The sequence below is a fragment of the Sorex fumeus genome, unplaced genomic scaffold (genome assembly GCF_029834395.1).
Source record: "Sorex fumeus unplaced genomic scaffold, SorFum_2.1 ptg000043l, whole genome shotgun sequence".
NCBI classification, from domain to species: Eukaryota; Metazoa; Chordata; class Mammalia; order Eulipotyphla; family Soricidae; genus Sorex; species Sorex fumeus.
In genome coordinates this window covers 26,767,871-26,794,101 of record NW_026606100.1, presented here as the reverse complement: position 1 = coordinate 26,794,101, position 26,231 = coordinate 26,767,871, and the positions used below count along the sequence as shown (strand labels likewise).

The 26,231-nt window shown below is 53.9% G+C and overlaps 1 protein-coding gene across 1 annotated transcript in view; it reads left to right on the top strand.

The window, feature by feature from the left end:
- SLIT1 (slit guidance ligand 1) overlaps nt 1-26,231 on the top strand; it is a 159,793-nt gene that overhangs the window by 30,395 nt on the left and 103,167 nt on the right. Inside the window, exon 4 of the mRNA XM_056120767.1 lies at nt 4,675-4,746. Within this exon, the coding sequence (XP_055976742.1) occupies nt 4,675-4,746 (72 nt within the window). The remainder of the gene's footprint in view (nt 1-4,674; nt 4,747-26,231) is intronic.

The window sequence follows — 26,231 nt, the reverse complement described above, 5'->3', positions numbered from 1 at the left end:
ACGAGGATGGAAGAGAAAGAAGGGCTGGAGTGTGGTTTAGGGACCCAGCACTTGTTTTGCACATGTGAAGCCCTGGGTTTGATTCCAGGCACTGCAGGAAGGGGAAAAAAAAAGAACAAGAAGAAAATTGGATGAAGTGGGGGAATAGTTAAATACCCTTTAGGGCTACAGACATAATATGGGGTGAAGATGCTTTTCTTGCATGGTTCAGACCCCAGCTGATGGTCCCCTGAGCATTTTCAGGAGTGATCCTGAGCCCAGAGCCAGAAATAACCTCTGAGCATCACCAGATGTGACCCAAACTGGCCCTCCCCCGCCCCACCTCCAATAAATAACTCCCCCAAACCCTATGTACTCTAAATGTATTAAGTTTAGCGTACATGTGTGCTTATGTATTAAGTTTAGCGTACACGTGTGCTTCTGGTAAAGCCCCCCTCAATGCTTGCCCCTTTGGTGGGGTGAGCATAGGGACACACCTGCTCGTGCGCAGGGCTTACTCCTGACTCTGTGCTCAGGGGTCACTCCTGGTGGTGCTCGGGGCTGATATGCAGTACAGGGGATATCAGAGCCAGAGTCGACTGCATGTAAGGTAAGGCAAGTGCTTAATCGACCCCCACTCCCCCCACTATGTCTCTGGCCTGACTCCCTCTCTTTTTTTAGCAGGAGATTTGGGTTGGAGTTGTAGAGTTCCTAACCCAAACCACACACAGATGAGTTTATGAGTTGGGGTGTTGCTTTCTTTAAGGCGGAGTGAGATTTCTTTAAAGCTCCGTGAGAGAGATTTGGAGGTAGAATTCTGGGCTTCTTTGATTGCTCCCTGACTCCCCAGTCTTCTGCTCCATGGACCTTTCATTAGCAACTTTCCTTTTATCGGCTGTCCGAGGCTTAGCTTTCATAGCGACACTTACTCTGTTTACACCGGTATTCGGCCCTTTATGTAACAGTTCATGAAATTATATAATGGCAAGCATCTCTGGCACAAATAAGCTCGGGAAGAGACATGAGTGGTTTTTGCCAGCGGTTGCAAGGGGGCGTGCAGAGGCAGCAGCGTGGGGTCCTGTGGGGCGGGGGGGGGGGGGCGCCGGCAGGTCTGCTGTGGAGCAAGGGTACCGTGCTGAGTTCCTGGCAGGCTTCATGGGGTAGGTGTTGGAGCCAGGAGAGAGGTTGGGAAACAGGCGCCACCCCCAGTCTCTACGGCTTGGCTTAGTGCAGCAGGTGAGTCACTCACCTCTGGGCATCCCTGTTCCCTCAATTATGGGGAGCCCAGCCCAGGTGAGGTGGTGATGGTAAACACTCCCCCAAGGGGCCTTGCAAGGACAGGTTGTTGCCCAAGGTGCTGGGCCAAGTCCCTCAGAGTTGTCCTACTGCAGGGAGTGAAACCCACAAAGCCCACGCGTGTTCCCAGCCCTGCCCTCCCTTAGAGCCCCAGGGAGGGTGATGCCTCCCTAACACTCATCCTGGTGCCAGGCCCAGGGCAGCGGGGCTGATAAGTAAGAAACATTGTTAGCGCCCTTAGCGACCTGCATCTCCCCCCTCAAGCTGCTGGCTTCCTGCTTGGGTGCCCTTGGAGTTCCCAAACTTGAAATCATCTATTAAATCCCTTTTCCTCTTACGTGCTTTTTTCAGCATTGTCTAAACTGGCGCAGTGTGAAAGACCTGGGGGCAAGCAAAACCCAGCCCACCCGATGATTACTAGGCAGCGGAAATGCAGGATCAATTTATAGGATAAAATTAAGGAACTTGGAGCCATCTGTACCTACTCCTGAGGCTTGAGGAGTGTATGGGTGGGGGTCATCTGCGGCCCCCTTCCCGGCCCACCTTGTGAGGCAGCCGTGTGTGTCCCTCGAAGTCAGTGCTTTGGGGGAACTCGTCAGCAGGTTAAAGTTGTGGCTCCGATAATCTGAAAAGTTGTGAGAAAGGCCCAGGCTGGAAACTGGTCCCTTTCTCATATTCCCAATGAAGGGTGACCCCTTAAAACATAGCAACAGGTTAGTTATTGGTTTAAGACCAGAGAATGTTAGGGGGCCAAAGCAGATGGGGCATTTGTCTTGCACGCAGCTGGCCCAGGTTCGATCCCCGGTACCCCACATAGTCCCTGAGCACTGCCAGAAGTGATCCCTGAGAGCAGAGCCAGGAATCAGCCCTGAGCACAGCCGGGTGTGGTCCCCAAACAAAACAAACACAAAATAATGTTAAAGGGGACCCTTGCCTTTAACCCCAGCTGTGCCATAGAGCTGAGAGCCGGGGCTGCATTTTATGCCAGCAGTTCGCAAACCTTGACATCCACAAAAATCACTGTCATCATCATCACTGTCATTGTGATTATCAGTGTCACTGTCCCTGTGTCTGTCACTTTGATGGTTGCTGTCACTGTCATCATGACTGTCACCATCACTGTGGCTGACTGTTATGGTTATGGTCACTACCCTGGTCACGGTGACAGTCACTGTCTCTCTCCCATGGCTATCATGGTCACTGTCACACTCACTGTCACTCTAGAACCCCCTTGGCTGACATGTGGGCTCTGGGCACAGTCTGGGGGAGAGACTAAGGTTGTTGCCCTCCACAGTGCCCTGTTGAGGCTCCTGCTGGTCCTACCTGATGTCACTGGAAACACCCTCTCCTCCCCCCCCTCACACCCTCAGCCCAGGGTCAGCGCCTGAGCTTGGTCTACTCACAGCTGCCAGGCCCAGGTCGTCTGTCTGGCATCCGTCTTCTTGTCAAACTGTGTTCTAGAACCTCCGTCCACCTGACTGTGTCTATAACCCGAGAGCTGTCCATCAGCCGGAGACGGTGGCTGTACTGTTCATTCACCAGGAAGAAAGGGGCTGTTCTCTATTGTTTGGTATGAAAAGACTTCCACAAACTATTAAGTGAGAAAAATGCACTTTACCGCGCATTAATTGGCGGTCAAACACTTTGTCCTTCTAACCTTTGAAGCTTTAAAGTGAGCATGCATTTTCATAAACGATGAAAAAAAAAATCCACCAAGGCTAGTTTAATTTTTTTAAAGAACCTAACACCAAACAACAACAACAAAAATTAAATCCCTAACAAGTCCCGATGTGGAGGCAAGTGACGGGAAGCCAGCAGTTGGCCGTGCTGCCCAGCTCACATACCAGGTGCGTCAGACAGACCCTTTGTTCACAGCTTCGAGTCAACATCTTTCATTTAGAAAAAAATTTTTTAAAAAATTTCATTGATTCACTGTGAGATATGGTCACAAGCTTTCATGTTTGAGTTACAATCACACAACGATCAAACACCCATCCCTCCATCAGTGCACATTCCCCATCACCAATCTCCCCAGTATACCCCCCCCTTCCCACCCTCCCCCTGCCTCCATGGCAGACAATATTCCCCATACTCTCTCTCTCTACTTTTGGGCATTATGGTTTGCAGTGCAGATACAGAGAGGTTCTCATGTTTGGTCCTTTTTCTACTCTCGGTACACATCTCCCATCCCAACCGTTTCCTCCAACTATTATTTTCTTAGTGATCCCTTCTCTATTCCGGCTGCCTTCTCCCCACCCACTCGTGAGGCAGGCTTCCAACTATGGAGCAGTCTTCCTGACCCTTATATCTATTGTCCTTGGGTGTTGGTCTCGTGTTATGTTATTTTATACTCCACAAATGAGTGCAATCCTTCTATATCTGTCCCTCTCTTTCTGACTCATTTCACATAGCATGGTGCTCTCCATGTCCATCCACTTATAAGCAAATTTCATGACTTCATCTCTCCTAACAGCTGCATAGTATTTCATTGTGTAGATGTACCAAAGTTTCTTTAACCAGTCTTCTGTTCTTGGCCACTTGGGTTGTTTCCGAGTCAGCACCTTTCAAAAAGTCTTGCAAATGGGAGATGGCAATGGGTCTGGGAGAAAAACGTGGAAAAGTTTTTTTTAAAACATTTTTATTAGTGAAACACCATGAGGCATAGTTGTAGACTCACAAATTTTTGTGCTTGGATTTCAATTATATAATGATCAAATACCCATCCCTCCACCAGTGCCCATTTTCCACCACCACGGGTCCCAGTATCCCTCCCACCCCCATCCCTCCTATCCCACCCTGCCTCTGTGGCAGGGCATTCCCTTTTGTTCTCTCTCTCCTTTTGGGTGTTGTGATTTGCAAAAGAGGCAATGAGTGATAATCATGTTTGGTCTATAGTTTACTTTCAGCATGCTTCTCCCATCCTGGGAGGATCCCCCCAACACCCTTTATTTGGTGCTCCCTTCTCTATCTGAGCTAAACGTAGAAAAGTTTTATCCATAGCTCAAGCCTAGTCAAATTCTGGGGGTGGGCTTGAACAGATTATTTGGTTCTCTTTGGGGGTGGGATGAAGTCACACTTGTCAGTGCTCAGAGGCTAGTCCTTGCATAGTGCTTGGGGGTCATTCCCAGTGGTGCTCAGGGCCCCGTCCTGAATCCAAGAACTTCTGCATGCAAGGCAAGTGCTCTACCCTTGAACCACACCCCCCAGTCCAGTCATTCTTCTCTTTACTTCTCAAGTGTTGGAGGATGGGAAATCTCAGTCTCCAGATGCAGAAACTGAGCCTGGTGTGCCGAGAAGGGGGTGAGCCTGGGCTCTCATGACCCAGTGCCTTCAGAAACGTCTCATGTTTCCTGCATCAGTAGGAGGACATCGCTAACCTTCTGCTCTGCTCATTTTCAGACGGCTGAACCGGAACCAGCTGCAGGTGCTACCGGAGCTGCTGTTCCAGCATAACCAGGCTCTGTCGAGATTGTGAGTGAGGCTCTGGGGCCAGGCTGCTCTCTGAGGGGTTCGTCCAGGTGGGGGCATGGGACCTAGTCATGGGGGCTGGTCTATTTCAGGACAGCGCCCCGCAGGCTGCTGGAATCTCTGGGGGTGTCCAGGGCAGGCCTGTTGTGTAGGAAGTTCGTGGGGCATCTTGGTCATGGACCATCTGTGGTCTGCACTTGATAGTGTGCTGTTTCTCTGGCCCCTGATGATGAGGTGCAAGGAGGGACACTCGTGTCAACCGACTTTACAAGCGAACTCTCTCAGTGTCTCCTCCTGCTTCTGGTCACCTGCCAGGGGTGGTTTTCGTGCTTTCAACAGAGCCCTTCTTGAGCTTATTTAATTTCCCACTAACCATGGTGGAGAGTCAGACTTTCCCTTGCTGTAAATGTGCTTCTTTCATACCTGAAGTGGAGTGAGATGTGTGCTGTTCTCGACCTCCTCACCTGTCTGTAAGATTCTGCTGCTCGTTTTATTTTGTGAGGTCTGGGCTGAGCAGAACCTTGGAGAGTGTCTAAAGAATCTCTCTTGCTCAGTGTTGGGTCCTTCAGCATTTGCTTGGTTATCTCTAGTGACGGGGAGTTCACCATCTGCATGAAAAATCAATTCTTTTAATGTTAGACACATTCTCTTAGCTTTAATCCCCCAACTTTTCCTTCTAATAATTAAAAGCTTTCCTAGTTTTGCCTTATTTGGAATAATTGTGTTGGGGGGGCAGGGCCACTCCTGGGGATACTCTGCTATTTGGGCTGAAGGGTCAGTGTGATGACCTGGGATTTGGCGCTTCATGGTTCCTGGGGTGCCAGCGACCACCAGGGCCAGCCTGGTGGTGTTTGAGGGCATCCAGGAGTTCATTGGTGATACGCTTAAGACCAGGTGGCACTGGAGACCCACAGCCTCATCCTTGCCGTCTCTCCTTATAGAATCAGGAATTCATCTTCTCACTGAAAACTAATACCTTTCCTTTACCAACCTTTCCTTAATCTCACCCTATTCCCCAGTGTAGGTGGGCCCAAGGAATCCCATCCAAGAGGTGGCAAAATCCTGAAGAGACTGGAGTCTGCCTGAGGCTTGCTATGAGCACTTTGCTGCTGGATGGTGGTGGTGGTGGTGGGGAACCTCCAGAAACTTTGACATCTTCACCCCACAGTCTGGATTTTGGATGCATAGGGCATGGATGGTAGTCTGCAGAGGGACTTCCTGCGGAAGGACCCCAGAGGGAGACTTTTCTTTAACCACGTCCTCCACCCTGGACATTTCTCAAGCTCACCTTAAGCACAGGTGTGCAAATGTGGCTCCCCTGCCACGTTTCCCTGCTTAGGTCAATCTGGACTTGACTTCATGAGCGGAGCCCTGGCAAGCTGATGCCAGCCCAGACACTCTCGAAAGGGCCCCTTGTGGGAGAAAGGAGCCAGCAAGCCCTTTCACGGACCCGGGGGCTGGGTTCACTGAGCTCTTCACTTAGGGATGATTATGGGGAAGGATCTTGGAGATATGCTTCAAGGGGTACTTGCCAAGGGCTGCAGGATAATACACATGCCTTGCATGCAGCCCATGCTGCATCAGATGGTCCCCTGAACACTGCTGGGTGTGACCCTGGAGGGAAATCCTGGCATGTGGGGCCTGAACACTGAACCCCCTGACTGCTTAGCCAGGAATTGCCAGGGCAGGCTCCAGGGCCTCCTGAGTGCCCCTACCTCCTTTATTAGTGAGGAACTGGGAGGATGGCTCAAAACCCTGGATCATGCACTGGCCCCGGGTTTGACACCTGATTCTGCATGGTCTCCCAAGCATTGCTGGGAGTGCTGAGTACAATATTTATCCCCCCGGCCCCGCCGAATGAATTACTCGCCCATATCCTTTGCTCACTTCCACCCCCATATTTTGCTCATTGACTTGAGCCCTGGCAACCCCCCAAACATCTGCCACCATCAGCCTCCCAGCTGGCTTGGCCAAGGACCTCTGGGCACTGTCGGTTCTAGTGGGTGGTAGTTTAAGGGGATTGTAAGTGCACAACCAGCAACTCCCAGGCTCTCCAGGAGAGGCAGAAAGGCCCTGCTGGTGTCCAGGTGGGAAGGCTGTTTCTCTTTCTCTCTGAATTCTCACTTGTTTGCCCTGTTCCTCCCTGCACCCCCAGGACTCCAGATTTCTGGGCACCCTGGGGTTTCTGTTACCCCGTGGTTTTGACTTCCTTCCTGATTCTGATGACCTTGGGGCTCTGAAGCTCTGGGTGGCCTTAGGCTCTTGTGCAGATTTCTGGGGTAAGAATCTCCTTGCAGGGCAGATCCACACTGGCGTTTGTGTTGGTATTAGACACTGGGGCTGTGATGGGATATGAGTCTGAAAATGCGCTCATGCCTGAGCTTAGAAAGCTCATATTTAGTACTCTGCCTTAGGGAAATAATAAACCAGAAGTGCAAACATGTCCCTTAAATCATTATTGGACTGTTGAAAAGGATATAGAAATAACAGCATGCCTCACATGTGGAGTAGTGATGTGAGTGGTGGTATGTCTACTCTATGGAATATTTATGTCAAAAATGGTCTTTATGAACAATGTGAAGTAATACAGGTCAATGTTTGTGAACCAAACATTGAACTGACAATGTGATCATTAAATAGATCACTAGCTGATACACAGAAACCTCTCGCAAATGCCAATAGGTCTGTCTCAGCTTGTTTTCTCTTTCCCTGTAGCTCCTTAATATGTGTGTATTGTTAGGGGCTGGAGATATAGTACACGGGTAGGGTGCTTGCCTTGCACATGGCTGATCAGAGTTAAATCCCCATCATCAGTTGTCCATTGAGCACTCCCAGGAGTAATTCCTGAGAGCAGAACCAGGAGTAACCCCTGAGCATCCTGGGTATGGCCACTCCCCCCCTCAAAAAAAAAAGAAGTGTGTATTGTTATTATTATTATTTTGGTGCCAGGGAGTGAACCCATGGCCTCAAATATGAAAGGCAGGTACTGTTCCATTGAGGCACCTTCCTGATCCCAAAGAATGGATTGTCTTTGATGGAAGGAAACCTCCCAGGTTTCATGAGCAATAAGAAGCCTCTGGAATCTGAGTTGAAGTGGGTGTGGGGTGCCTGATGTTGGGGCAGTTCCTTGATTTCTGCTTGCGTCTGTCAGATAAAGGTAACAGCACAGCCTCTCCGAGCTGTGGTGGGGATTACAGAGAGGTGGAGTGGGCTGTTGATGTGGCGGTAAGCCTGGTAGCACGAAGTAGGTGCTCCGGAAATGTTGGGTGGGTCCTCAGGGGTTTGCTCCTCAGGTGGTGCCCCAGTCTTCAGATTGACCCAACTGTCAGTGCTGTCCCCCGCCCTCTCCTCTCCTACTCAGAATCAGCCCCTCCCTCGAAGGACCTACCACAACAGGGATTTCCCCTCCCTGAGAGGTTAAGGCTCCCCTGCTGTCCCCTGGGGAGAGGCAGGCAGAAAGTCTCCTGGGGGACTGGGGCTGGGTTTGGCTCAGGATAGTCATCGCACAGGCCCAGCCGCTGGAGAGACCTGCCTTTTGTCCTTCTGAGCAAGCACAGATCATGGAGGAAATGTTTCCCAGTGCCTCTGGATGTGTTACTCAGTGCCTGGTCTGTGTGATCACTAAGAGGCTCCCAGAGGGAGGCGGCCTGGAGTCCTGCTCAGCACCCTCCCTCCAGCTCTCTCCAGAGGAAGTGCCCCCCCCCCCAGCCTCCCTCCCCCCACTGACTTTACTCAAGTCCATCTCCCAGGACCTAAGTGAGAGCTCACACAGCCCCATCCTTAGGGCCAGGGTGTGGACGAGGGGTGCCTGGTGCCAGGCTCAGGCTGCATGCTCTACAGACGTGATCCAGTTTGTCTTCGGAGGTCAGCATTTCCCTTATTTCAAGGCGAAGAAATTTAAGCATGATGGTTTGGCATGTGACTAAGGAGTGGGGCTGAAATGAAGCCTGGTCTGCCTGATGTTGAGTCTCCTCCGTGCACTCCTGTCCACATCCTGCACCCGCCTACCCATCCTCCTACCTCTCCTCCATCCCCATCCACTTGGTCACCCACCAGCCATCTAGCATCCCTTTACCAACCCCCCATCCAGCCACCCACCCCTTCTTCATCCTGTATCTCCTCCTCTTTGGTCCCCCCTTTACCCTTCACCTACCTCATCTACCCACTGACCCCCACCCTCACATCCCTCTGCCCTCTGACCTCCCATCACCCCATGTACCAACCCACCTATGAACTCCCTAGGAAAGGGGTGTCCGTCTGCATCTCCCCGCCTGTGTGTAAGCCCTCTCCCCGCCGTGTCCACCTCCTCTTCCATTCACCCCACACCTGGCCGTCGGCACTTGCCGAGTCTCTCTTCTAGGCAGACACTGTTCTGGGTCGGAGCCCTCGGAGGGACTGCAGGGTCATGCCATGGCCTTGGCTGGAGGTGCCGCATACTCTCTGAGCACTGTCTGCATTTCTGACCGCCAGCAGACTGGAGCGAGGAGGGGGTGGGGCACACAGATCCACCTGTCCCGGGATGCTTTTCCCCAGGGTCACCGGACCTGCCCTGGGCGTCCACCCTATCATTGACAGTAGCCGCAGGGGCTGCGGAGGGACCAGATGAGAACTGGCTGTCCTCTCAAAGCCCACCGACTGTCTTCAGCCTGTCACAGCTCCACTCAGGCTGTGCCTCTGCCCCCCTCACCTTGGATGGGGGAGGGTCCTCCCCTGCCTCGCCACCTCCCCTTCTTGCTGCCTGCCTTCCCTTCCACACCCAGAAGGCGCTTCTGGAAACCCAGCCCCCAGTTCTGGGGCTCTCTTTATCCTCGAGAGCAATATGTGTCTTGGCATGATTGACCGTTCTTGTCTCTGCTGGGCCTGGCAGAGTGAGGGTGGGTGAGGATGGGGGGCCCGGGGCGTGATTCGATCTTATTTTTGTCCCCACGTAAGGCAGAGGGTAAATCGTTTACAGGGCCCTGGTGGCCTGAGAGGCGCGCAGGGGATGGGGGCTGGCGCGCCGCTGAAGACCGCCTGCCCCCGGCAACACGTCCAGGCTGGGTTTAATTAAACTGTCAGCACTGGCCAGCAGAACAAAGCCGCTTTCCCCGTGCGCCCAGCCCCGCCAAGGCAGGAGGGCAGGCGCTGCTGAAAGGGAGAGCTGTTAGCAACGGATCTGTCTTGCCTGGCCGGGAAATTACCCGAAGCAGGAAGGTGACCTCGGGCTCCTGCACATTTGTTCCCGCCAGCGGAGCTGTGGCAGGGAACCAGCCACGACCTGTGCACGGGAAGAAGGGGCAGCCGCCCCCAACTCCCTCCACTTCCCTTCCCCAGGAGGAACTCCCCCCGCTCTGTCTCCGGGTGACCAGGGCCGGAGGAACCAGCTTCCCTGTAGAGGCTCCTGAGTGTCAATCAGAAATCCTGCCAGGGACATGGGGATATTGGGTGCCGCTCGCCCGCCCAGGCTGATCTAACTGTGAAAATCTTTAAAGTGCTTTTGGGTGTGTGTGCATATGTGTGTGTGTGTGTGTGTGTGTGTGTGTGTGTGTGTGTGTGTAGGGGAGCTGGACAGGGAATCCCTAGATCTGTGGGTCTGGTGTCAGGGAAACATGCTGAGATTTCAGCCACTGAAAGTCAGAGTTGAGGCTTGAACCCAGATGCCTGGTCCCGAGCTCCCTGCATGGCCTTCTCACCACAGTTTCTCAACCATTTCTCAGCCATGCCCCCTTCCCACTTGATTTCCTTCCTGTGGGCCCTCTGTCTTATTGGTCAGCCCCCAGCTCATTCCCATGGCTCCCCATTTACATGGTTTCCATCTGTGGCCCCTTTGGAATATCCTGGGTCCCCCGATTGAGAAACACTGCTCTAAACCACCCAGTCACTGGAGGGAGTGTCCTTTGTAAGCGCAGATTCGAGCGGCCTTTGCTTTCCTGCACCCAGAAGGAATCTTAGCTGGATACTGTACTCCCAGGTCTGAGTTCCCCGTTTGCATCTGCCTATCCGGGCTCTGCTGCGAGCCATGTTCTCAAAGGATTCCCCACCCCCACCCACAAGAGCAGGGAACAATTAGGGAGCACTTTACATTCTCAAAGTGCTTTCTGATCATTAAGTCTCTCGCTGCCGTCAAAATCAAGTGAGAAAGGCAAGATTCCCACTGGGCGGCCCAGAGCCCCGTGAGAAGGGGGCGGTCAGCCTGCCACTGACCCCAGTGTGAGGCCGCTGGCCCAGCACAGCTGTCTAAAGCACAGCCTTGGCTCTGCCTTGGCTGCACCAGTGCCGGCAACCTGGCGGATCCAGGGCCGAGAGAGGGCCGGAGGGAGGAGTGGGGAGTTGGGAGAGAGTCCACTCGTGCCCAGCAAGCACCCTGTCCCCTGTACCGTGTCTCCATCTTCCGCCTATATCTTCTGATCAGGCTTTGATGAAGGTTTCAGCCTGGGCTCGGAGTGAGGGCCCTGGGGCTCCGCCTGGCTCCCTCCTCCTCTGAGGTCCTGCCCTTGTCCCTCCCTTCTGGGTGGGGGTGGGGAGCTCCTGCGATCTCCCCGAGCCTCCAGCCTTGTCTGCTCACTCTGGATTTGGCAGGCAATGGGGCCTGATGTCTTACTCCTACAGTCTCTTTCTCTGGTTATAGACTGAGAATGGGAGCGTGACTTCATCCAAACGGGAGGAGAATTTCTGCGGCCCCTTTCTTTGTATTCCCCAGGAATTTGCCAGCCCGGAGAGCTCTTTATTAGATTGACTTAGCATTCTATTAACACCAATTATAACTCATTACGTTTAAATTTGTGATCTAAAATAGCGGAAGATGAACAGATAGAAATTCCTGGATACGGGGCTGGCCTCATTAATTCTTGACTTGTATCAATCCCCGCTTAATCTAATCTTAATTTTAAGATGGTGCCTCTTGGCATCAAAAGTCCTTCCTAGAGCAGACACGTGATTTAATGACTTGGAGACTTGGATTTTCTTAGCACCAGAAATCCACAGGGGCATTTGTGGATCTGTCCCATGCTTATGAGCGTTGGGATTGATATTCTAAAAGTTTCTTCACTGTCACCCGTGCTTTGGTTCTCTTCTTTAAGATCAAGTTCCAACTTATGTATCCCAGTTTTAGTCCGTTCTTCCACTTGTCGGTTGTCCCCAAACTCCCTGGGCAATGCTTGGGAGACTCCCATCCCCCAAGACCATGATTAAATATGCATAGCATTGATCATTTGACCTGTTGGTTTGTTTTGGGTCCATATCTGGCGCTGCTCAGGGCTTACTCCTAGCTCTGTACTCCGGGATCACTCCTGGTGGGCTTGGGGGACCACATGGAATGCCAGGGACCGAACCTGGGTTGGTTGTCTGTAAGGAAAGTGCCCTACTTGCTGTACTATCTCGCCACCCCAGATTTGACTATTTTTTTTAATGCAATCATTGGTCTAAGTATATTTACTTAGTTGTGCAACATATTTTCAGAATGTTTTCATCTTACAGATGTGAAACTCTGAACTTATTAAATACTCTTATCCCTCTTCCCCACATCTCCCCTCAACACCCCCCCCCCCACCATCTATTTCCGGTTCCTACAAATTTGGATATTCCAGGTACCTAAGAGGCAGTATCTACAACATTTGTCTTTTTGTGCCTGGCTTATATCACTGAACACAGTACACACCTGTTGTAGCATGAATCAGGATTTCCTGCCTTCTTAAGGCTGAGTGGATTCCATCTCTACATAGTTCTCACTCTGTGTGTCCCTTCATTCACGAGGGACACTGTGTATTTCCTGACTATTGTGGATGGTGCTGCTCTGAACATGGATATATACATATCTCAAGACCCTGCTTTTGATTGTTTTGGATATATCCCTAGAAGAGAGATTTCTGCAGCATATGGAAATTCTTTTCACACTCTGAGGCACTACCATGGTGTTATTTGTGGTGGTTGTGCCATCAATGTGGCCATTTTCATCCATTCTTTTCTTCATTTTCTTTCTCTCTTCCTTTTTTTTTTAATGGGTCAGGAAAACTCCAGCAGAGTTTAACTCAGAGCTTAATGCTGGCTCTGTGCTCAGGGCTGACTCCTGGTAGGGCACCATATGCGGTTTCAGCAATCAAACACAGGTCAACCACATTCAAGGCAAGAGCTTTACCCACTGGGTACCACTTTTATAAATGGTTTGGGTGACTGTACAGAAAGGATGCTCTACAGAAAGGATGCTCAGCAGATTTGCAGTGGCCACAACTGCAAAGGAATGGAACTTCCACAACTTCCATGGAAGATCACAGAGGAAGATTGAAAAAGGCCTTCCTGAACTGCTCTGGAACTCATGACGTGAGTGAGAAACTGGCAGATGAGACGGTGACCCTCAAAACATGGAAAAGAGCCTCCTGGTGTGGCAGTCCTTGTTCCATGAAAGGGGGCTGTGATCCAACGGAGAAGGAATGAGTCATGTGCAGGCTGGTGGCTGAAGGAGTGAACAGAGACTTCAGTCAAACTACCAGAGGTCAGGTCTCCTCTGCAGGGAGCGGGTGGGCCTGCTTAAGTCTGGGCTGAGGGGAGCACATCCAGGGAGCAGTGTTCAGGACCCAGATCTGGGTTGCAGTGTGTGTGGCTGTCGGGAGAACTCTAAACAAGCTGTTCAAGGTGGGCAGCGAACACTGGGGGACATGTAGAAACTAGTTTCAGAGGAGACTGTTCTAGGGGCTTGAGCTGTTGGCCGTGATGAAATAAAACAGAAACTCTGAAGCGGAGGTAAAGGGCTGTCACAAGGATAGGGGAGTCCGTGTGTTCCCGGAGCGGCAAGACGATGGCATTCTGGCTGGTTGGAAGCTCCCTGAGAGGTGGACTGCCCAGGGTTGCTGAGGTCTGGTGTGGTCCTGTTCCCGGGACGGATGTCAGAGTGTTGCAGGACTGTGAGAGGCAGCAGGAGGCAGCCAGATGCTCTGGGAGGGGCTCTCGGCTTCCTGGCTGGCTAAGGGGTGAGTAGAGGGGGAGCCCCCATCCCGATGGGCTTTGCAGAAGGGGCTCCCGCGCTCGTAGACACAGGAAACTGACAGATGGAGGGTGCCTCCATGCTGGAAACCACCATTTCCAGCTTAGAGCTTCCAGCGGAACGGTAACAACGGTAACAGAGCCCAGATTCTGGCCCACGTTTCAGAATTGGAACAATACAAATCAACGAGTACCTTCTGGAAATGGTATCGGGGGGTGGTTAAAATTAAAACAACGCAAAGGCAGAGAAGGTTAGTCCTAGGGAAAAAGCTGTGTCTTGGGGGTGCAGGATCTGCTTCCCACCGCCCCCCAAGTCTCCCAGCCCCATCGCCCCAGCTGATCAATGACTTGGATTCTCCTTTGAAGTCCCAGCGTTGTTCTTTGGAGCCCTGGTGTTTGCACCCCTCTCGCGCCTTCCACAAAGGCCCTTCTGTGGGCAAATCTGGGAGGCAAGCAGGGAAGGGTCAGAGGAAGAAGGGATCGTCGGAATACCAATGAGGAGGGGAAGTGTGTGCGTGGAGGGTGAGGGGAGCCAGGCAACTCGGGGCGCACTCGTGCTGTGCAAACAGAGCGGAGAAGGCCCTGCTGTGGCCCTGGTTTCACCAAAGGCTGGCATGGGGGCCCCCGAGGAGGTGGGGGAGGGGGCCAGGCCTCGGGAGGAAACTGCGCACAATGCCGGGTAGAAGCACAGCCCTGGCCGGGCGGAGCCGCCCGCTGACAAAGAGGCAGTGTGGGCTGGTGACAGCCAAGGGAAGCACATGGCAACTAATGGGGTAGTAATGGGTGGGGAGGCAACCTGGGAAAAGCGGGTACAAGGAAAGCTGGCACATAAATCCTGGTGGCGTGACATCCCCCTTGGCAGCAGGACAGGGGCTACTCTCAGTGCTAGGGATGGCCCCTCTCTCCCAGGGCCGAGCCCAGGGTGGGGCTGCAAGGGGAGGAGCTGCCCTGGGGATTCCTCATGCCACGGGACTGTGAGGAAGAGGAGAGCCTGGCCAACGGCCTGGGAGGAGCGCCGGTGGGGGGTGGGGGTGTTGGGTGGCCAGGGCTGTCCTGGTCGGCCCCTGAAGGGAGCCTGTGGTCAGTGTCAGCCTAGGGTGCCCATCCAGGAGGCTGCGCCCCCCCCCCCGCCCCCACTGGGAGTCCCCAGCCTGCAGGAGCCAAGTGTGCTCAGGAGACTGACCCCGGGCCACTGCTGCTTCGGGGAGGAGGACACCAGGGTCCTCCTATTCACGGGTGCCCGGAACTCCGGCCGCCTGTTCTGGAAGCCATTAGACAAGTCGGCTCTCAAAGGGAACCGTGTTTATTTATGACCCGGCGGCTTTTGGAGGAAGGCCTTCAGCAGTTTGGCTTTAGATTTCTATGGCTTCCGTGGTTCCCGAAAGAAAAACCAGGGGGCATCCCGGGGCGGCTTGTCGGCGGAGCCAGCTTCCGACTGTCAGATCACTCGTGATTAACTGAAGACTCTTTGCTGCGGGGGGGGGGGGGGGGGGACATCAAAAACACACGTCTTGATTAATGTCGAGCGTGACCAGCTCGGTTCTTCATCATCTTTGGGAACCATTTAGGGAAGAAGGGAGGGGGAACACCTGGTGGGCAGCATCATTCATGTCCCCCCATGATGGGAACCCCGGGAGCTGGGCCGGCGACTGGCCGCAGTGGCGGGAACCTTTCACGCCGTTGTTCCTGCTCCACGCTGCTGCTGTTGCTCTGTGCTCCTGAGTTGCATTCCTGACGGAGCGGGCCCTTCACCCTCCTTCCCTCGAATGCCACTTTTCTGGCGTGGCTGTGGGGACTCTGGGCCTGGTTTCCCACTCTGGATGGACGGATGAATTCCTTCACTACACCAACCCGTTCCCTGCCAGCCGCCTGCTGTCATTAGTCAGGCGTGGGGAATATCGGGAGGAATTAGCTATGGTCTGGGCGTTGGCTGACTTGTCAGCTGGTGCTTCTGTGGTGGCCGGATTCTCAAGTGGGCGGCGGGCATGAGCGGTGAGAATCTGATGGCTGGTTGGCAGCCTGACTTTTCTCTCCCCCTGCCCCGCCCCCCCGCATCTCAGAGTCCATGAAATGTGAAGGAAAACAGGGTTTCAGTTATACCAGTGATATGAGGGAGGGGCACAGCCGTCTACCCAAAACACAGACTCAACAAGACAACTGAAAACATGAACTCGAAGCTGCCACCATGGAGACTTTGTCATGTGCCTGTCAGGTTGCCAGGTGGGGATGAGGTGGGGGCTGGAGTGGGGAGGAGAATATGGGAACACTGGTGGAGGGAAGTGGACCCTTGGTGGTGGAATTGGTGTTGAAATGTTGTATTTCAACTCTCAGTGACATTGTAAATCAGAGTTGCTTGATAAAAAAAATAGTAAAAATGTGAAAGAAAATGCCCCTCCGCTCCCCCACCACACACACGTCTGTGTTTGGAGGGCCTGCTTGGGATGGGAGATGTGTACCGAAAGTAGACTATAGACCGAACATGATGGCCGTTCAATACTTGCATTGCAGACCACAACACCCTAAAGGAGAGAGAGAGACAGAGAGAGAGAGAGAGAGAGAGAGAGAGAGAGAGAGAGAGAGAGAGAGAGAACAAAAGGGAATGCCCTGCCACAGAGGCAGGGCAGGATGGGGGGCACGGGGGAGGGATACTGGGATTAGTGGTGGTGGAGAATGGGCACTGGTGGAGGGATGGGTACTCCATCATTGTATGATTGAAACTGTCACTGTCACTGTCCTCCCATTGTTAATCGATTTGCTCAAGCAGGCCCAGTAATGTCTCCATTTTGAGACTTGTTACTGTGTTTGGCATATTCAATATGTCACGGGTAGCTTGCTAGGTTTTGCCGTGCAGGAGAGATACTCTCAGTAGCTTGCCGGGCTCTCTAAGAGGGGCGGAGGTATTGAACTCGGGTCAGTCATGTTGGTTTCATGGAAGGCAAACGCCCTACTTGCTATGCTATCACTCCAGACTATGATTGAAACAAAAGCACAAAAGTTTGTAAGTCTGTAACTGTACCTCACAGTGATTCATTAAAAAATAAAACATTAAAAAAAAAAAGAAAAAGAACCCCTCCCCCCCATCTCCCTGGAACAAATGCACGCACACCTATCAGTGTACACCTCCTCTCATGCGGGACTCCCATCTGACTCATCTGCTGTCTGGGACCAGTTGGGATTCATCCCTGCTACCTGGCAGCCGAGCGACTCACTCATCTGGGGGAAGCAAATCAGGGCTGGTGAGCTAGTATAGGAGTTAGGGCGCCTGCTTTGCGTGAGGCCAACTCTGGCTCTATCCCTAGCACTGCTGGCCACTGGGGCCTCCTGAGCACCATTTGGGAGACACCCTCCCACCCTGCCTCCAATTAAAAAAAATAAAACAAAATCCCCAAGAAAATCAGCTTACCACAAATCATTGACTCCAGTGATGGCAGTAAAGACCAACAGGTCATTTGTGGCAGGTCCATCAGTAAACTCTGGGTGAGACTAATCTGCCGCTCATCGAGTGATGATTTAATAGATCGTCAGCAGCCCTGCGGCCCTGCCCTGAGACCTCCAGTGTCCCCAGGAGAGGGCTGTGGACAAATGGTCATTTCAACATTGACCACAGCCAGGACCACAGTGGTGGTCCCGGGCTTCCTGTAGAGCTGGTCCTGGTGGGGAAGCACCTCCTCTCCATGGTGGCCGTGCAAGCAGGAATTGGCTGAGCCTTCTGAAGGCTCAACTGAGCACGAACAGGGCAAGCCTGCCTGGGGGAAAGCTGTGTGCAGCTTCCCGCCAGGCTTTCTCCGTTTCCTCAGGGACCATGGAGACAGCTATGATTAGGGGCTAGGCATCACCTGGAAATAGAGTTGGGACTCCAGTAGCTCTTTTCGCTGCCTGGCTCCCCGGATATGTGACTTAATCTTTACTTAGATGCAGTTTCCTCATCTGGAAAAAGGGCAGAATGAGGACCTGTCTCAAATTGTAGAGCCTCGATTCTGTAAAAAGATATCCGTGATCTGGATTCTCACCTGGGCTTGGTAGGGGATGCATCAAGAAATAGTTTATATTTTTCTTGAATATTTTATTATTATCTGTCACTGTCCTCCCATTGTTCATCAATTTGCTCGAGCGGGCCCAGTAACGTCTCCATTGGAGACTTTGTTGTTACTGTGTTTGGCATATCAAATACATCACGGGGAGCTTGCCAGGCTCTGCCATGTGGGCGAGATACTCTCGGTAACTTGCCGGCTCTCTGAGAGGGGCGGAGGAATTGAACTCGGCTCGGCCATGTTGGCTGCATGCAAGGCAAATGCCTTACCGCTGTGCTATCACTCCAGCCCTTTATTATTATAATATATATATTTTTTTGCTTTTTGGGTCACACTGGCGTTGCACAGCAGTTACTTCCTGCCTCTGAACTCAGGGATTACCCCTGGGGGTGCTCGGGGAACCATATGGGATGCTGGGAATAGAACCCAGCTTGGCTGCATGCAAGGCTAATGCCCTACCCGCTGTGCTATTGCTCCAGCCCCATTTTCTTGAATATTTAAGGCCTGATCCATCCCTCTATGCATCTAACTGCAGGAACCAAAAACGGTTACTTTGCATTATGCAGAAGCCAGCTTCCTGAGCCTCGTTCTGCACTGAGAATGTGTGAGAGCCAAGATTCACAAAGGTGGCTTTTGGCTAATGTGTGGTTTGCTTTTTATCCCCCACCCCCAGACGAAGATAATTGGGCAATCACGTGTGGTTGAGACTGGAAATTCTGCTGGCTGGAGTTTCACTTGGCTGGAGTTCTTTCCAGCAAGAAAGAAGTTATCCACAAAGAGAATTCCTCCCCCAAGTCACTGTCTAATGTTTCCTGAGAGGCTCTGCAAAGAATTGCTGTGGTGACTTAGAGGAGGGAAATGTTACTTTTGAAGAAATAAAAAGCAAATGGAGAGATTCACCCCTCACACCCTGCAGTGCTCAGGCAACCACCTGTTTTCTGGACTCTAACCTGGTGGGTTCCTGCACCCAGGACAGGAGCTCCAGCCATTTGAACCATTTCCCCTGTCCAGCAGATGTCCGCGGGGATGGGAGGGAAATCAGTCCCGAGCTTGCTTTTCCTCCTGTGTGGCATCTCTGGGCACTCTTGGGCCCAGGACAGACGGAGGCTGGTCCTCACAGCTCACGCCCCTCCCTTCCCCGAGCTGGGGCTTGGCTGAGATTTGAGGGACTTGGCAGCTCTCTGCACCATCACGGGAGCCTTCACTCTGTCCAGCTTCTGTGGCTATTGTTAACATCCGCTCACATGCAGAAAGGATGGGAATGGGGCTATGCCGAGGGGTGGGCTCCTTATATGCTGTGGGCCCCCCGTAGGTCACTCTATCAGGCCTCAGTGCCGAGGCCGCTGTTCCTGGTCTGTCCTGTTGGGCCCTGGGGCTGCGGGATTGCCACTGAGACAGAGAACAAGCCCAACTCTTACACACTTGGGGGCTTTGTTCAACAGGGAGCACCCGTCTGGGAGCAGAGCCTGCCCACCAGTAGGCCTCATGGCTTCCTTTTCCTCAAAGGAGATGGGTTGTTGTTTTTCAGAACACAATGACACAATTCTTATTCCTTATTTGCCACCAAAGGTAAAAGCAGATGCTGACACTGCAAATTCACCAGCCCAAAGTCCCATTCAAGAGGAAATCTCATCACTCCAAGACCCCAGGGGAATTCAGGTGTCCGCCTCAGGAGTCTAGAGCACCTCTTAGCATCACCCCCGCCCCAGCACCCTCTCCCTAGACATGATGTATTGGTTCCTGTGTGCTTTGTCAAGGACAGGCATACAGGACCATGTCTTAGCCTGTCCCTGGGAGCCACTTAACGGAACATCCCAACCCCTAAGCTGACTTTAGGCATGGCTGAATCTGGAAACAGGAGGCAGGTGGGGTCCGTGGGGGTTACATGCGCCCCTGCCAGCTTCCTTGTCCAGCGATAAGCTGCCTGTTGGGGGCAGGGAGATCCCAAAGGGTAAGGTCCAGAGCAGAGAAATGTGGGGAGCTTGAAGAGAGTAAAGGGTCACCTGGCAGTGCTCAGCTGCCACCTGGTACGGTACCCTCCGTGCCCCTCCAGCACCCGTGGCTTCAGACCCAACTCCGGCAGATTCCAGTTTTGTGTGGAACCTGCATCTCACCTGCTGCCCAATCGCAGAGGCTCCCATTTCATCCCTGCTCCCAGCTCACACTCTGACGCTGCCACGTATTTTTATTTGTTTGTTTGTTTGGGAGTCACCCATTACTCCTGGCTCTGCACTCGGGAATTACTCCTGGCGGTGCTCAGGCGACCTTATGGGATGCTGGGATCGAACCCAGGTCGGCCGTGTGCAAGGCAAGGCAAACGTCCTAGCTGCTCTCCTATCACTCTGGCCCCATGAGGCTGCCGTTCCTAGTGATGCGGATGCACCACCGGCAACATGCCCTCAGCCTGCCAGTGTCCTCTCCCGTAAAAGGGCGATAGTGGAGCACCTTGAGGGGGCTGAAGCAAGGAGGAGGGGCGGTAGGCTTGCACAAGAGTGTCAGCTCTGTCCTTAGCAAAGGCTGCTCGGTTCCTGATGGGCAGCTTGGTGCTGGCCCCCAGGCCTTCCTTGGAGGGAGCAGGTGGAGCGGTGGGTTCCTTACATGCTGCGGGGCCCTGTAGGTGACTTTATAGGGCCTCAAAGTGGCCACGTCCCCTGACCCTGGGCTGGCCTGTCCCCCCATGAAGTCACAGGCTACACTTAGCCCGAGGGAACAGGGTCCTGGGCAGGTTGCTTGAACCCATCTGCTGGCTGCCTAGGCTGCCTAGGCTGCTTTGCCGACGGTGATTCTCGGAGTTCCTGCCTATGTCTGCACTCACTGCACTTGGTCGCAGACCAGCTCTCAGGCTGGGGCTTCTCTGGGATCTGATCTTGAACTTTCCATTCGTGACATGCCCAACAAATGTCTCTGCCAGGATTACTCCTGATTCTAGGTGGTGGTGGTGGTGGTGGTGGGGAGCTCTGACTGCTTCCCAAAGCTCATGGGAGATGGTGCTGATGGGTGACAGGACTGATGGGTGACAGCGCTGACAGTTGACAGGGCTGAAGGGTGACAGAGATGATGGGTGACAGGGCTGATGGGTGACAGGGCTGATGGGTGACAGAGCTGACAGATGACAGGGCTGACGGGTGACAACTGTTGGTCGTGAGACTGTGTGAATCATTGAGAACTGGTCTGCTTTATACCTTCCAGTGGCCTTCGGTGCCGGGCTAACTGTACTGTGAAAGGCAGGGACAGAAAGGATGGCTCAGTGCTCTGAGCCATCTCAAACGGTTGTAAGTCCCGTGAAGGAAGGACAGCCCCCTGCGGTGAGCCTAGGGTTGGAGGGAGGCATCTGGGCAGGAGTGCTGAGCACAGTCTGCTGCCTATCTCAGGAGCTGTCTGATCCTGGCCCTCCATCCCGCGTTGGGAGGTGAGGTCTGCACCCGTGGAGGTCTGTCCCAGCCCCTGCGGCCTTCCTGCCGCACTGCCCTGTTGGCCTTGCTTGACATCTTCCAAGTGGAACCTGTTGACGTTCCCTCTGCTCCTGGGGTTCTGGCTTGGAGCGAAGCCTGTTCTGCGGGCCCCACTGTACCCTCTCACCCGTGCCTGGGTTCCTGTCTCTGCTCCTGGTACCTTAACAGGAAGGCCAAGCTATGACTCTGCCCCTCAGTGACCCTCTGGCCTCGAGCTTTCTGCATGCCAATATGGGGCCATCAGAGAGAGGGTGCCCAAGCCTCCTCCTTCCTGTCCTGTCTGCGGTGGAGACAGCGTGGAGGCCCAGCCACTAACACGGGAAGCCCGGAGAGAAAGACCAGGCCCCCCCACCACGTCGCGCTTCCTACTGCAGAAGGGCCCATGCAAGGGACTCAGCCAGGAGAACTAGATGAGCAGGCCAGGAGCCAGTTATTAGAGCTAGCCGCCCCCGCCCTAACTTGCTGCCGGCCTTCCTTCACAGGGAGCAGTGGAATTCACTAGAAAGTTCCTTGTTCAGAGAAGAGGTTTCTGAGAGCCCCTGCAGGGCTCCTGCAGCCTTGGAGAGCCTGGCACCGTGGTTCAGTGGGTGCTTCAGGGATTTTGCGGTGGAGAGCAAAGGGCACCAGGCAGTTGGGGAGTTTCGCCTCCTATAGGTTCCTGGAGTTCTCCGTTCCCACTGGGACTAGGGTTCCCGGGATGTACACTTGGTAACCTCGCTGCACTGACGGCCTGCCCCACGCACATGCTCTCCTGAACCTACCCCACGCCTTTCAGGGTCCTCAGAGGGGGAAAGATACAGTGACCTGTGCAGCCAGAAGGTGACAAGGGGGTCCCCAGGACCGAATGGAATGTGAGGCTTGAGTCAGCGCCTCCAGGGCTCGGGGCAGGGATGTGGAGGTGTGAGGCAGTGGTTGTGGCCCGGGCAGAGTTGGTGATTGGGTACTTGCCAGGCATAGCGGAGGTCCTGGCTCTTCCCCGGAACAAACAGAGAAAGCCCTGGGGCTGGGGGTTGGGGGGAGTCCTGGCCTGGGAGGGTCCCTGCAGCTTTGGGGTGGAGTGAGAGACCGGCACGGGAGGCCCGAGTGTCCTCCTGCTTGGAATCCGCCTGCTGACGCTGCCCGCAGACGTAGAGCGGAGGCTGAAGGCCGCCCTTTCCCAAACGGTGTGTGTTTTTCCCAGGGGCTATTGTTCCCGGTTGCCGGGAGACTGAGGCCTTCAGGTGTCACCCTGGAGACTGGGGCCTGGGTATTCGGGTTTAGGTCAGGCACAATGAGGCCCGCAGAATGAGACGGCGGCCCCGGGACCTCCCCAGTCATTTGTCACGCAACTGTGCTTCCCAACGACAGAGGAGACACGGGGGGCTTGTGGGGGAAGAGAAGGTGGCAGGGGGGTGAAGCGCACGAGACCGGCGCTGAGAATGAGCCCCTCCGTGGAGCCGAGCTCACACCCCCTTGGGGAGAGGAAGTGATGAGGCGGCCCCTCCCCTCCCTGGGGTTCTGCATGGCCTGTGAAGGGTCTGACAAGACTCAGGATGTGCAGGGGGGACTGGGCTGGGCCCAGCGGGTCTCAGGCCTGAGAGCAGCTTGGGGAACGTTTCTGGATTTTCCCTGACACCAGCTCCTGGACCAGAACGCTGATGGACTCAGCCAATAGAGCTAGGACTCTAGGCTGTCCTCCAGATGGCGGAAGAGTCAGAGTGACCCTGGGGACCCCTGCATGTAGGTGGGGTGGGAAACCTGGGGCTGAGCGGGTACATCACTAAGGAGCCCGTGACACACGCAGGGCCCCTTCCCCCAGCCCTCCAGCGGGCTGCTCCTCACGCCAGCCAGAGAGAGGAGAGCGCAGCGGGGGTTACTGGGCTCTTCCTGCAGAATAACCCTCTCCCCCACCTACGTTTCATTCTGCCTTTTTGAATTTTGTTTCTGATCAAATGCACAGGACATAAAATGTGCCTTTGGAGCCCTTTCAGAGTGCGTGCTTCAGGCTTGTAGCCAGTCTCCAGAAAGTTTTCAGCTTGCCCATTAGACACCAGTCGTGGGGGCTGGAGCCATAGTACAGCAGGTAGGGAGCTTGTCTTGCACGCGGCCAATCTGGGATCCATTCCCAGCATCCCATATGGTCCCCTGAGCACTGCCAGGAGTAATTCCTGAGTGCAGAGCCAGGTGTAACCCCTGAGCATCGCCCAATGTGGTCCCCAAACAAAACGAAACAAATACTAATTGTTCTACTCTCACCCTCTGAGTTTGGCTGTCCTCCATGCCTCCATGCCTCGTTGGGTGTTTTTCATTGTTGTTTCTTTGGCGGGACAGGGATGGAACCCAGGGCCCCATATGGGAGGACATGTTCTTTCCATCTGGGCATCTCCTCAGCCCCAGCGTTAGTCCCTTTTATACTTAAACACAAGGAGAAACAGGCAGTTTGGTGATTTCATATTCCATGTGCATGGTTAGCAGAGTGTAGAGTGCACTTGAGGGCTAGGCTGGGGTTCCTGTCCCAGCTCTGCCACTTGCCTGTTGTATAACCTTTGAGCATTGTGGCTTCAGCTCTTTTCGCCTCATTTTAACATGAAGGGACTAATGGTTCCCACCTCATCACCAGTGCTTAGGGTACAGAGCTCAGAGCAGTCTCTTACATCAGCTGAGTTCTCAGTGTGGAAGTGGCAGTCATCATCCTTACTGTTGGCCCAACTGCATCTGGGATGGTAAGAGGAATGTGAAGAGTGTTTAAGTAATAAAGCAAGAGGCATTCGAATGCTGGGCTTCTTCTGCCTTTAGGTCCCTGTGGGATAGTCAGTGGGAGATTTCACGGACCCTTAAAGGCAGACCTGGCTTCTGTTGGCAAGGGAGGTCCCCACTGAGTGGCTCACATGGGGAGCCCATCGGTGTTCCCTGTATGTGGTGAATGTACCTGAGGCCTGTGCCAGGCACAGCTGGCATGGGCAGGGCCCTGTGTGCCCAGATTGCTGCAGGCCAGATTTAGGATGTAGTGGGTACGGCCTCTGGAAAGGCCCCGTTTTGCATCTTCCCTTCCGCCGGCGGCAGTGGGCCTCCAGCAGAATTTGTTTGAATTAGCTGCTTGAGCGGGCCTGTGTGGGAGCAGAGTGTGCGCGGTGAGGGATGTTGGCAGCACGTGAAAGGGGCAGTGGGCAGGGTCCCTGGGCCTGGACGGGCAGCTGCACAGAGACTGAAAGGCTGTCACAGGCTGAGCCCCGGCCGGCCGAGTGGTTGGCAGCCAGGCAGGAGAGGCTGCCCGTGGCGCTGACGGACAGGCAGGTCGTGAGTCCTCTGGGTTCTCCCTGAGCCCGTTCCAGGCCGCCGCCCCCCCCCCACACACCCCCACCATTGGGGGCCTGCGGACTCTGGCCAACGTCCTGGTCACCCAGTGTTTGATGACCGAGACTGAGTGTGGCATGGTTGAGGAACCAGGGCTGCAGCGCATAGGGCTGTTCCCTGCCGCGTTGGAAGGTTGGAGCATGTGTGTGTGGGGGACAGTGACCCCAGAGAGGCTCCAGATTCTGATATGCAGCCCGGCTGGCAGTGTTCTCGTGTGCCCCACACCGTCCTACATGCCAGCTATGTGTCTTCCTTGACTCTTCTGGTCACTTTGCAGTATGCATGTGGTTACCCTTACCTCCCAGGGGAAACTGGCGCTCACGCAGCTGGAGAGAAGAACCAGGATCTGAGCCCAGGTGGTCCGGCACCAAACCATACCCTTTCCCACCACATTGCCTTTTCTTTCATAATTTCTTCAATCTTGTGGCTGGAGCGATAGCACAGTGGGTAGGGTGTTTGCCTTGCACGCAGCTGACCCGGTTTTGATTCCCAGCATCCCATATGGTCCCCCAAACACCGCCAGGAGTAATTCCTGAGTGCATGATCCAGGAGGAACCCTTGTGCATCACCGGGTGTGACCCCCCAAAAACAACCTCAATCTTTATTTTTTGGGGGGTGGGGAGGGTGTTTGTGTCACACCTGGTGTGCCTCAGGCTTGGTGCTTAGGGAATCACTCTTGGTGGAGCTCAAGGGATTATATTAGGTGCCAGGGATCAAATCAATATTGGCCACATGCAAAGTAAGCACCTTACCCACTGTACTCTCTCTCCAGCCCCATCCTTCCCTGCTTTTCAAATGAGAATTCTCAGGCCTGCATATATCCCATTTCAGCAGCCCTCCGGGGTGGTCCCGGAGCCCCACTTCAGGCTCTGTTGTGACCCCCTGGGACCTTGGCTGCATCTGACTTCCTGGCAGCACCCCCGGGAATGATCGCAGCACACCCTCGGTGGCCAAGGTGTTTCCTGGTTGCAGCCTTTCTGTAGCTTGTGGGACTTGGGGGTTGGTGACTCTTTGAGCTTTGTTCAAAGGATTTTCCTCGAATTTTTCTTTTCCTTTTAAAATGTTATATATACATTTGTCTTTGGCCGCACAGGTGGTACTCAGGGCTAACTCTGACTTTGTACTCAGTGCTCACTCCTGGCGAGCTCAGGAGGCCATGTAGGATGCCAGAGACCAGACAGGTCAGCTCCGTGCAAGACAAGTGCCTGGCCTGCTGGATTACCTCTCAGGCGCCTGGAATTTTTCATTTTGCGGGTGACAGCTTCCCTCAGATTTTTGGGCAGTTTCCGACCGTCCAGCTCTTTTGTGTGTCCAAGGGTGTGGCTCCGTGTGGTGATGGGGGGCCTCTGCCAGGCATGTAGGGTGAGATCCGGATAACGAAGTGTATCTCCTGAGCTGTCCTGAGGGCACCGGGTGTGGGGGTGAAGTACCCCCATGGGGCGCAACCTGTGCCTCCTTTGCTCTTGACCGCCTTTTCACTTCCCAGAACAGGAACTCTGTCCCCAGTTTGTAACAGTTCTGTTTCCCTCAGACCCTCACTCATTTCTGCCTCCCTGAATCAACTTCCTTTGTGAGTGGAGTCCTGCCGGGTCCCCCCGCCCCCCACCGTGACTGCCCTTCTTCCTTCAACACATGCCCTCAGGCCTGATCTACCGAAGGTTTAGCCGGTGTCAGGATTTCCTTCCCGTTGAAGGCGCCTATATTCCGTGGTCAGCAG